Source organism: Pristiophorus japonicus, chromosome 9 (assembly GCF_044704955.1).
Source record: "Pristiophorus japonicus isolate sPriJap1 chromosome 9, sPriJap1.hap1, whole genome shotgun sequence".
Classification (NCBI taxonomy): domain Eukaryota; kingdom Metazoa; phylum Chordata; class Chondrichthyes; family Pristiophoridae; genus Pristiophorus; species Pristiophorus japonicus.
In genome coordinates, this window is record NC_091985.1 from 154,562,534 (window position 1) to 154,574,551 (window position 12,018).

The window sequence follows — 12,018 nt, forward strand, 5'->3', positions numbered from 1 at the left end:
GGGGGAAGAGAGGAGGGGGGGAAGAGAGAGGGGGGGAAGAGAGAGGGGGGGAAGAGAGGGGGAAAGAGAGGGGGGAAGGAGAGAGGGGGGGGAGCGGGAGAAGGGGGGGAGCGGGAGAAGGGGGGAGCGGGAGAAGGGGGGGAGGCGGGAGAAGGGGGGGGGAGCGGGAGATGGGGGGGAGCGGGAGATGGGGGGGAGCGGGAGATGGGGGGAGCGGGAGAAGGGGGGAGCGGGAGAAGGGGGGGGGAGGGGGAGAAGGGAGGAGGTGGAGAAGGAGGCTGAATGGGCCAGACTTCGGGCGGAGCCCACCCCCAGCACCAGAGTTAAACGTAGGTGGCCGGGGGACGGGTCGGGTCTGGGAGGGAGCGGGAGTCGTGTCGAGTCGGGGCAGGGCAGCGGGAGTCGAGTCGGGTATGGGGGTGGTAGCGGGGGTCGGATCCGGGCGGAGCGGGGGGGGAGTTGAGTCGGGAGGGGTCAGGCTGGGGATTGTAGGAGTGGGAGCTGTGGTGGGGGGGGTTTGAGAGAGCCAGCTGAAGGGAGGAAGCAGGAGCTGGGCGTGGGAGGTGCAGCCTGATTCACGCAGCCCCAGTGAGCCCATTCGTCCAGGGCTAGGGGCTGCGTGCATCGCGCCCCTCCACAGTTTAGGGCGCTTGGAGCTTCTGCACATGCGCGCCCACTGTAGCGCCTGTGCAGAGGTCCCGGCACTGATTTCAGCGCAGGGACCTGGCTCCATCCCCCACAGCTCGTGCTGCGCCGCGCCCAGCTCCAGAGGACCCTGCAGGGAACCGGAGAATCTGCAAGTTTTTTTAGGTGCACTTCTGGCGCGAAAAACGGCCATCCAGGTCGGGGCTGCGCCATTCTAGGCGCGGCCCAAAACTTGGGCCCATTGTATGTTTCTCAGGCCCCGAACTTGGTGGAAGCTACAATATGTGACATTACGGTTTTAGTTCAGCCTGGCAGTAACTATGACATTGGAGCGACACACATTTACGCAACTACAACATATTACATGCACATCATTATGGAACTGCGATTATGAAGGGCACAAATTTATTTCTTCATTTATCTGCCTATCAGAGGAGGAGCACACTATTTATGAACTTAAAAAAAAATCGGATAGCAACCCTACAGGAGATCTACCATTTCATATGTAGGGAGTTGTTTTACAATATTTTCACTCAACAGAGTTTAGCATACACAATAGTTTTCTCAGACAGTTGGATCAGCTAAATACTTTATTTTTCATTATTGAAATATCAATTGTTTATAAATACCTAAAACAAAATAGATTAATTTTAACAGAAATCTTAATTTCCATAAAAGAAAATCTTAAGACTATTGTACCACTTACTGAAAAGTCGTAATATACGTAACTTAAAATAATTGTGCAGACTGAGATTAGAAGGCAGACTAGATTGTGACGAAAATTCCAGCAAGCTGTAGCAAACAGTAATACCCCCACCATTCAGCAGAAAGTCAGGCAGAAATTATTCAGTACCTTTGGAATACAAGTGGGCTGTTCACCCTGCAGCAAGAAGAGCAGACTATTATTGTGTTACAATACTTACTATAACCATTCTTATACATTAGAAATATGCATTCGGTTCCTATTCCCCCCCTTTTCTGTGCTAACGTTTAGCAACTACATTTTTTTCAGATTCTATTTTTAAGCCAAATTGTTTTATATTTTAAAAATAAAAGTTTTATTTAAATTTTTGTCAAATATTGAAACTGAAAGTGCAGCACTAGCAAAGTTCAAAATGACACAGAACTGCATACTTTATTTTAATCACATTAGACAAAAACAGCATTATTGTTGGATATTAGGCTTTTAAACAGGTATATGTATGTCTACTATTGAAACATTCATTCAATGGGTTACTTTGGTAATCTTGAAGGTAAACGCATCTCCAGGTACAGCAGTGAGCCCAACAAACAGAAGGTAAACTGATTTCAGTGGATCAGTGGATAGCACTCTCGCCTGAGTGAGAAGGTTGTGGGTTCAAGTCCCACTCCAGGAACATAGAGTAAACAAAAAAAATCTAGGCTGACACTCCAGTGGCAGTGCTGAGAAAGTGCTGCACTGTCAGAGGTACCCTCTTTCGGATAAGACGTTAAACTGAGGCCCCGTCTGCGCTCTCACCGTGGGACGTAAAGATGCCATGGCACTATTTCGAAGAAGAGCAGGGAAGTTATCCAGGTGACCTGGCCAATATTTATCCCTCAATCAACATTAAAAAAAATAGACTATCTGGTCATTATCACATTGAGGAGCTTGCTGTATGCAAATTGGCTGCCGTGTTTTCTACATTACAACAGTGACTACACTCCAAAAATACTTCATTGGCTGTAAAGCGCTTTGAGACGTCCGATGGTCATGAAAGGCGATAAACAGTCTCTTTCTCTTTGGGCAGCAACTGAAGAGCGACAATTGGCCTCGGGTACTCTGGACTGGGGAAGGTGATTAAAAATCAGCCAGCATTCTCATTCCTAATTGTTACCTAGCAACCTCGAACTCCTGCTGGAATGTGTGCAGGACAGTTGAGAACAGGGTCGGGTGCAACTGTGATGCCAACTACAGTCAAATGGCCTGCTGAAGGGTAGAAAATGCTGACTCCCTATCCAATTACTGAAATGCATAATTATCCTGAAGGGCTTTAAAGTCAATGTGCAACAGGTGCTTGAAGGTTAACGGAATTATTATATATGAATAAATCAGACACAGGCAAATACAAGCCCATTAGCCCAAATTCAATTGTGGATAAAATAATGGAAATCAGTCTATGGACTGGTTGGAGTACCTTAATATAGCAATAACTTTCTTGGAGGTTAGAAAGCATGTGGTGAAACTCCTATAACCTAGGCCTTTCAGAAAGCCTTTGACATGGTACAGGTGCGACGGTCAAAATCCAGAGTTTCGAAAATGCAGACACCGGGCCGATCCGTGGCAGGGTCATCTGGAAACCGGAAAATGTTCCATAATCCGGACTCCCCCGCCTCTGCCTGCCGACTGACCACACTCTTCCTTCCCCCCCCCCCCCCCCCCCCCCCCCCGCCGGCCCTGCCTGACCAACAGACGACAGCCTGACAGACTGCCCCCTGGCCTTGGCCCAACTGACCCCTCCCACGGCCCGATCGAACCTCACCCCCCACCCCCACCTCCCTCTCTCAGCCCAGGCAAAGACGTTCCAAAATCCAGAAATACCCGGAATTCGGAACGGCCTCAGTCCCGAGGTTCCCAGAATTTGGAAGTCACACCTGTAAATATTGTATAAAACTTTTAAAAATCATGGGAATCTAGGGTACAGCATAGGAGTGGATATGATGATGGATCAAAGCAATAGGAAAGAGAGAGTACTCAATGACAAATTGAGGGTGGTAGAGAGGAAGGTGTTGAGTGGGTTCCAGAGGTCAGTGCTTGTACTCCTGTTGCTTCTTATCTACATCATTAACATGGATTTATAACCAGTTAAATTTGCAGACTACTACAATGGGGAGAGCAGCAGCAACAGAGTAAACAGGAATGATCTTGAGGATTTATATCAATTATGTAAATAATCAAATTAAATTTAAGAGAGTAAAAATAAACATGCTGACATAGTATACAATAAGAGGAACAGAATTAGAAATGGCAGAAGTAGGAAAGGACACAGAACAGTAAACCCATCAACATCAATCGCAGAATAATATGGAGGAACAGTTAAAATAGCAAATAGAATTTGAGATACAGAACAATGGTGTATAAGCCTACATAGATCATGCAGAGACCTCACAATACATTGGTCAGACCACACTTGTGACACTGTATATTCTTTGTCCAGTATGTTTCAAGGAGGACAAGCATACATTTGAGAATGTAGAATAGAGCAATAAGAATGATATAAATTACTGAAAGACACTTGCTATGAGAAAAGATTAGAAAAGCTTAAAGTCTACAGTCTAAAACGGGAGCCTCATTGAAATATATAAAGTAATAAACGGCATAGATAGGTAAAAACGCAAATATTACTTTGACGCAAGTTAGAACAGGTATTAGAAGAAATGTTTTTCCTCAATAGGATGATAAACATTTGCAATGATGTACTGGATAAGGCAGTGGAGTCAACAACATTAAGTGCATTCACAATGAGATTGGAGTAGGAATTTTGGATGGGCGAGATATGAAGTCAAATGGCCTTTTCTTACTGACTGTCTAGAAATGAAAAATGTCACATAAGCAAGGTGTCAGCGAGCAGCCAGTGCCATACATCAGCAAGAGTCATTGGGGCCGAAATTGCCCCATGCTGAGTTTGAGGCGGTCAATTCGATTTATGTGATTTATTTGCGCTGGGCGAAGTTGACCTCTTTTGAGTAAAAGAAATGTCGGGTGCGGTAACTGAGCGTTCGCCCAGTACGTCGCTCAGCGCCTTGCTGATGATGTCAGCACGGCGCGGACGTGCTGTGTCACAACATCCCTCCCCTTCCTTTAAAGGGGTGAGCCACTGCGAAATTGCAGCCTCTTTAGTGGCAACCAGTGGGCCACCAGGAAGGGTGTCGGCCGGGCCAGCGACCTGGTGGCCCAGTGGGCGCCAGGAGGGGGTGCCGGGCTGCCTGTTGGCGGCCCGGCCACACCAGCGGCCGTCATTGTCGGGCCGACTGAAAAAAGATGGTGGCCGCCGTGCTACTACCTCCCTTTCAAGGGTGGACGAGACACCACAGCCACTCGTACCAGGAAACTGTGGGTGGCATTGCCCCTCGCCGACCTCACGTCCCGCTGGGCAATTTACCCCGAGGGGCGCAAAGGGGTTGGCGCGGGGCGATAAGGGGTCGGCACGCTAATTACAGGGCGCGATGCAAACCATTTTTCGCTGGTGGAACCCCGGGGGCAATTCCGGGGGGGTGCTCTGGCCGGCCATCCGGGCGGAAACCCTTTAGCGCCCCGTTAGCGCTCATGGGCCTTTGAGAGGGGAACTTTCAGCCCCATTGTCTTCAGAAGAGAAGGGCAAAAAAAATACTGCACTGTCTTATTCCATGATCATTTTAGCACACTACCAACATTACAAAATTGAGGTTAAAAAAAGTGAAATGACTAAAATAGAACGCCACCTTGCATTTAAAAAATTATATACACATTAATCTCAACAAATATAGGAGGCACACAACTATTTGCCTTTTATTGACCTACTTTTCCCCCCCATCAGTTTCATCCTATCCTCTTCTCCCAAAGGTGCCGACTCCTTGCTGAGGCACAGTTCTACTGAAACAAAGTGTCCGCCAATACCTCTTCCAAGTGAGCATACTTGTGATTGTCTGCACAGTAGGCATCAGTAAATTATTTGACTGCAAGAGGACATTGCAACTGAGCTTGATTCTGCCCTCACCCAACATCCACACCATGTTTAGTTGGTTAGTTGGGTTACCCCTATTACACCTACAAGGGACCATCTTGAAATCAGGCAGCGGAAATCTACAAAATGTTAATAGATAACCTGCATGTGGGCAATTCCTGCTCTGACTGCAAAACTGAGAGTCTCCCAGAGTTAATATTTGTGCTTATTTTTCTCCACTAATTTCTCTCCCCTCCCCTTCTGAAGGTGTTGGTTTCTTGCTGAAGTGAAGTGCCACAGATGTGGATTGACCTCTGTTAGTTCACCCAAGTGGGCAAGTTTGAGCCTTGACAACAAGCATCAGCATGCTATTCAACCATGGTCAGGGAGAGGAGCGCGAAAGAGAAATCACCTCCGAGTCCGATGCTGTCCTCATTTAATATTCAGAAGTACATTTCCAGCAGGAGTCACTGGCTAGCAATCAAGAGCAGGATACAATTCTAAAGTATGTGCAGGACCAGGGTATGTGTGCACAAATCGTTGAAGGTGGCAGGGCAGGTTGAGAAAACGGTTAATAAAGCCCACGGGATCCTGGGTTTTATAAATAGAGGCATAGAATACAAAAGCAAGGAAGTTATGATGCACCTTTATAAAACACTGGTTCGGCCTCAATTGGAGAAGCTGGGGTTGTTCTCAGAGCAGAGAAAGTTAAGAGGAGATTTGACAAAGGTGTTCAAAATCATGAGGGGTCCGGACAGAGTAGAGAGAGAGAAACTTTTCCATTGGCCGAACGGTTGAGAACCAGAGGACACAGATTTAATGTTTTTGGCAGAAGAACATGAAGAAAAACATTTTTACTCAGCGAATAATTAGGATCTGGAATGCACTGCCTGAAAGGGTGGTGGAGGCTGACTCAATCACGGCTTTCAAAAGGGAATTGGATAAGTACCTGAGGGAAAAAAATTGCAGGACTATGGGGAAAGGGTGGGACTAACTCTTGCAGAGAGCTGACACGGGCGCGACAGACCGAATGGCCTCCTTCAGTATTGTAACCATTCTATGGCCCCAAGTTTCGGCCCGCGCCGAAAACGGCGCACCTCGGAGCTGAACGCTTGTTCTTCGCGCCTAAAAGTGCGCTTAAAAAAAACTCAGATTCTCCGGCTCCTCGGAGCTCTAACTCTGCTTGGCGCGGCGTACACTTCTCAGCGGGGGGCGGAGCCAAACACTCGCGCCGATTCTGGAAGTAGTGGGGGGCGGGTCCAATTTAAATGAGCCTTCGTGGTGCCGGCAACCCTGCGCGTGCGCGTTGGAGCGTGCACGCGCAGTATCAAACAAACATTGGCACTCGGCCATTTTTAAAAGGACTGGAGAAAAAGTGAAGATTTGTTTCTTGGTCCCCTTCAAAGGCTTGTAATTTAATTTTTTTTGATATTTGTGTGTGTGAGGGAGTGCTTTTAGCAGCACTGTTGAATAAATCACCTGCTGAAATCAGTGAGTTCAGCTTTTCACTGCTAAACTTGCAGAACCGGTGCTGCATTGGTGCATGCAAATTAAGGACTGTGTGTTTTGAGAAATAAGAGTGCCAATTCAACTTTACAATGGATCAACGTCCACCAAGAACAAAGAATATCTTGCATGAGGAAGTAGAGATATTAGTCAACGTAATTGAGCAGAGATGGCAGGAGCTAGATACCAGCAACAGAGGTCGCATAAAAGTGCCACCAAAAGAAATGAAGAAACGCTGGAACCAAGTTGCAGAAGATTACTGCACAGTGGTGCATACCATGAGATCTGGAAGCCAGTGTAAAAAGAAATGGCACGACCTTGGTCAAGTAGTTAGTGTAAGTAATATTTCCCATTTTTAATTTAATCGTAATTGTAACCTGGCTATCTGTATGTCCCACCTTGCAGACTGACACTCTCTGTAAAAAGTTATATTTTACTCTTTCCAGAAGAAATTGGCCCACAACAAAAGGGAGGCAACTCGGACAGGAGGAGGCATGCCCAATCTGCATCCACTGACACCCTTGGAACAAAGGGTAGCTGCTATGATGAGTCGGACATGGAGAAAAGCAATCGATACAGCACAAGCTGGGCCCGTACGCGAGGAAGAGGGTAAGTCCTGAAAATGCATCATGGCCCTTTAAATCAACCTGCTGCCTGGCCTGCTATGTGTGAGAGTACTCGTGTCACCCATCCGGCCCCCTCCCTTGCTGTTAAGCATTTGACTGTTCTGATGTATTTTGCAGAACATGATGATAATGACGATGATGACGACGATGACGATGCTGCTGCTGCCAACCCTGAGGATCCCGAGGGTACAGAACAAGAACCAGTACAACCAGCTGCGGACGATCCAGACTGGATGATGGCAGCGATGACTGAAACATCGGCAGGGGAGAGCTTCCAATTTAATGTTTATGAGCCCCCATCAAGGGGCATCAGAGTTTCAAACCCGAGCAGAGGTCTTGGTTCCACCTTCCATGGTTTTGCTTCCGATGTTGCGGGTCCCAGTGGTGCTGCTGGTATAATGCAGCATTCTACAGTCAGTGCACTACCGTCCGAGCCTGCGCCTCCCTCTCGCATAGGTTCTGGTTCCACCTACTATGGTTTTGATTCCCACGCTTCGGTCCCAGTGTTGCTGCTGATATCATGGAGCAGTTTACACCCATTCGTCCAACATCCCAGCCCATGGCTCGCACTCGAGTGCTGTCGTCTGGAACACCGAGCGTCCTACCGTTCCAGCCCGAGCCTCTCCCTCTAGTTCTGCCGTCTGCAACACAGAGCATCCCACCATTCCAGCCCGAGCCTCTCCCTCCAGTTCAGCCGTCTGCAACACAGAGCGTCCCACAGTCCCAGCCTGCGCCTCCCTGTGTAGTGGTGCCGCTTGCAACACCGAGCATCCCACCGTCCGTGCCCGCGCCTCCCAGTGTAGTGGTGCCACAAGGCAGACCCAGGCAGAGGAGAAGGAGATTGGAGACACGCTCTCCTGAGATGCAGCGTGCAACAGATGCGACTCTGGTCTCCATACCCAATACCACAACCTAGGAGCTTACCCGATCACTCATCGGTGGCGTCAGTGCAGTAGGTGAAGAGTTGACGGTCCTGACGGGAGAAATAGCAGTAATGACACGGAACTTAGGGAGGGAATGTCCTAGGGAGTGCAATCGACGGCACAGGCCGTTAGGGAGGGCATGCAAATGATGGCACAGGCCATCAGGGAGGGCCTGGTTGAGGTAACTGCTGCAATAAGGGCACACAGCCCAGCCAATCAAATGACACCCCCATGAGGAAGCAAACATTCACTGAGATATGGATGAGACATGGTTGCAGCCTTTCTTTGCTGCTTTTGTTCTTGTTCTTGATGTAGCTGTAGTAACGTTTTTCAAATTGAAATTGTTTTGTAAGTTTTGTAACTTTACAACTTATCAGGGATCTTATGGTTTTTAAGTGATCTTATAGTGTAAATGCTCTCACATTTTTTTGTATCTTATTTAATTTTGCACCTAAAAAGTGATCCTGAAGTTTAAGTGTTCTTCAGAGTGTAAGACTTTTCACAATGAAACTGTTTTGTAAGTTTTGTAACTTTACAACATATAAGTGATCTCAGGGTTTTCAAGTGATCTCAGGGTTTTCAAATGATCTTATAGTGTAAATGCTCTCACATTCTGTAAATTATTTAATTTTGCATCTAAAAAGTGATCTTGATGTGTAAGTGATCTTAAGAGTGTAAAATTTTTCACATAAAAAGTGTTTTGTAACTTTACAAGTTTATAAGTGATCTTCAAGAGTCATATTAAAAAGTATAGTTTGATACAACAAAATTTTATTAGAGTAACATTAACTTTTCAATAAAATATTTTTTCATTAAAACTGTTTCATGTTCCATTAACACAACACAACGTAGGAACAACTGCAAAGAATAAACATGTCCATATGCAAAAGTGGTCGCAGAGCCCTCAGGCATCAGTAGTTGAAGCGTTCACCGATGAGCTGCTGGCGCAAGTCTCGAACAATCGTTAAAGGGGCACGATGGACGGCCCTCCTCCGACCTCGTGCTCCGGCATCAGGCTTTCCTGATTGTCGTTATCATCCACACCCTGGTCTTCCGTAATACTATCATCGTGCACTGGACCCTCACATGGGTCTTCTGGTTCCACTACCAACTCCTGCTGCCTCACGATGGCTAAATTATGAAGCATGCAGCACACAACAGTGAAATGACCGACAATCTGAGGAGAGTATTGCAACTGTCCTCCGGAATGGTCCAGGCATCGGAATCGCTGTTTCAATATGCCAATGGTCCTCTCAATGATGCTGCGTGTCGCAATGTGCGCCATGTTGTATTGACGGTCAGCTTCTGTCCATGTCACGCGTATGGGCGTCATGAGCCAGGTGGTCAGGCCGTACCCTTTGTCTCCCAGTAGCCAGCTCTGCCCTTCTGGCTGCTCTGCTGCTCAAACATGTCAGATAGAACGCTGTCGCGTATGATGAACGCATCGTGGGTGCTGCCAGGGTATCTCGCATCGACTGACATGATGCGCTGCTTGTCGTCACACACGAGCTGCACATTGATAAGAGTGGAAACCTTTCCTATTTCGGTACTGCTCAGATTCCTCCACAGGTGCCCGCAAGGCTATGTGGGTACAATCAATGCAGCCCTGTACCTTTGGGAAGCCGGCAATCCTGAAGAAGCCCACAACCCTCTCATGGATCGCTTGTGTGGTCATTGGGAAATTGATGAAGTCATTCCTTCGCGCATACAGTGCAGCCGTGACCTGGTAAACGCAGGCATGTATTGCACGTTGAGAGATGGCACACACATCTCCAGTTGTAGCCTGAAACGATCCAGAGGCATAGAAAGAAAGTGCAGCTGTTACCTTCACTTCAACAGTCAAGGCAGTTGGGCGTTCTGCTTCTGGCCTGCAAATCTGCTCTCACCATATCACAGATCTCAGTGACAACTTCTCTGCGAAAACGCAGCCTTTTCACACAATCAGCCTTGCTCATGTCCAGGTACGAGCGCCTGGTTCGATATTGTCGACGTGGGTAAGGTATCCTGCCCATCAACCTACGGGCTACGATGTTCCTGGTGCGGTGAGCTCTAATCAATTCTCTCCTATGCAGTGAATTGATGGCGAACCATTGCATAATACGTGGTGTTCACAATGCAGCACCCATTCTGCTAATTTAAATATAAAACTGTCTATGTAGCTGCCTCTCCCTGTCCAAATGGCCTCAGTCCCCCTCACAGCTCGAAGGCTGCTGCTGTATCTTCGGCTGCCGTCGAGCCACTGACGCCGCCCCTAAAGCGTGGCCGAATGGCCTCAAGCACCATAAAGAGTTGCGTGTGTCAGGTGTTGATTTTTTGGCCGCCGGCCAGCCACTGACGCCGCCCCTAAAGCGTGGCCGAATGGCCTCAAGAACCTTAATGAGCTGTGTGTGTCCTGCGTTGATTCTTCGGCTGCCGGCCAGCCACTGACGCCGCTGATATTTCGTGGCCGAATGGCCTCGAGTCCGCCCGGTGTTGCTTTTTCGCAGCCAGCCACGGAGAGAATGAAGGCCTGCCTCAAGCACCGCAGCTCAGCTCGAAGGCTGCTTGCTGCCGCTGCCGTTGAGACACTGACGCCACACCCCTGCCTGTCTCCAACATGAAAGGCCTGCCTGAAGCACTTTCACACAGATAGGAACTATGGTTTATTTAGTCTTTTCTTTGCTTATAAATTTTTATTCAGGTTGGATTTATTTGTATAATATTTGTATAAGTATAACTAAGGATTGATTGTAGAATTTAATGACTTCCTTCCCCCCCCCCCTCCTCGTTCCCTACGCCTAATTTGTAACCTACGCCTGATTTTCTAAACTGTAGACAAGGTTTTGTCAAGCGTACAAAAATCTTCACTTACTAAGTTAGCTTGGAGTAAGTTTTCACTGCCGAAACTTTTAAAACAGGTGTAAGTGGCCGGACACGACCCCTTTTGAAAAATAAATTCTGTTCCAAAGTGAAACTGTTCTAACTGACTAGAACTGGAGCAAACTAAATGCCGAGAATTCCGATTTCTAAGATACTCCGTTCTACACCAGTTGCTCCTAAAAATCAGGAGCAACTGAGGCCGAAACTTGGGGCCCATGATTCGAGGAACCTAGGCCGGTTTTACTCCCCCTAACCAAATGGACAGAGGCTAACTGTAGTGACCCTTCTGCCAAACCAGATAAGATCAGCTCACTGAGCATTAACCAGGATCAAGCCAGGTCTAAATGCCTCAGCTAGAGACTGAATGAGCCAACCAAGACATCAAGGGAACCCAAGTATTTTAAAGTATTTTAAAATTACAAATAATTTCACTAAAGTACTGATTGTTATTTCCACAGTTTTTAAACTACATATGCAAGTCCCCTGCAACACTATGGGGGAGAAATTCGGGGCGTTTGCGCATCCCGTTTGCACCTCAGGAGTCGGTGTCTGTAGCGGTGCTGCACCCGGACTTTTTGCCCCGCTACAGACACCGACTCCTGCGAAATTCCGCGGGAGTTTAGCAGCGGCAGTAACCAGTAGCGCCCCGCTCCGCTGGCAATGACAACTTCATCACAGCGCTCAGCGACTCGTTTTCACCCCGAAGTGAAAATGCATTAGCGCCCCCTGAAGCTGCGGTGGGCAATGCCCGCGACAGCTTCAAGGGGCGCGTTATGGGGCTGAAGGTCGCTCGGGAAG

At 47.8% G+C, this 12,018-nt stretch overlaps 1 protein-coding gene across 5 annotated transcripts in view; it reads right to left on the minus strand.

The window, feature by feature from the left end:
• Positions 1 to 12,018, minus strand: part of cep43 (centrosomal protein 43) — an 83,531-nt gene that overhangs the window by 48,035 nt on the left and 23,478 nt on the right. For 4 of the 5 annotated variants that reach the window (XM_070888826.1, XM_070888828.1, XM_070888827.1 and 1 more), the window contains exon 6: positions 1,499 to 1,525. The exons of the other annotated variant lie outside the window; for it this stretch is intronic. In XM_070888826.1, the coding sequence (XP_070744927.1) occupies positions 1,499 to 1,525 (27 nt within the window). The remainder of the gene's footprint in view (positions 1 to 1,498; positions 1,526 to 12,018) is intronic. 5 annotated transcript variants of the gene reach the window in all.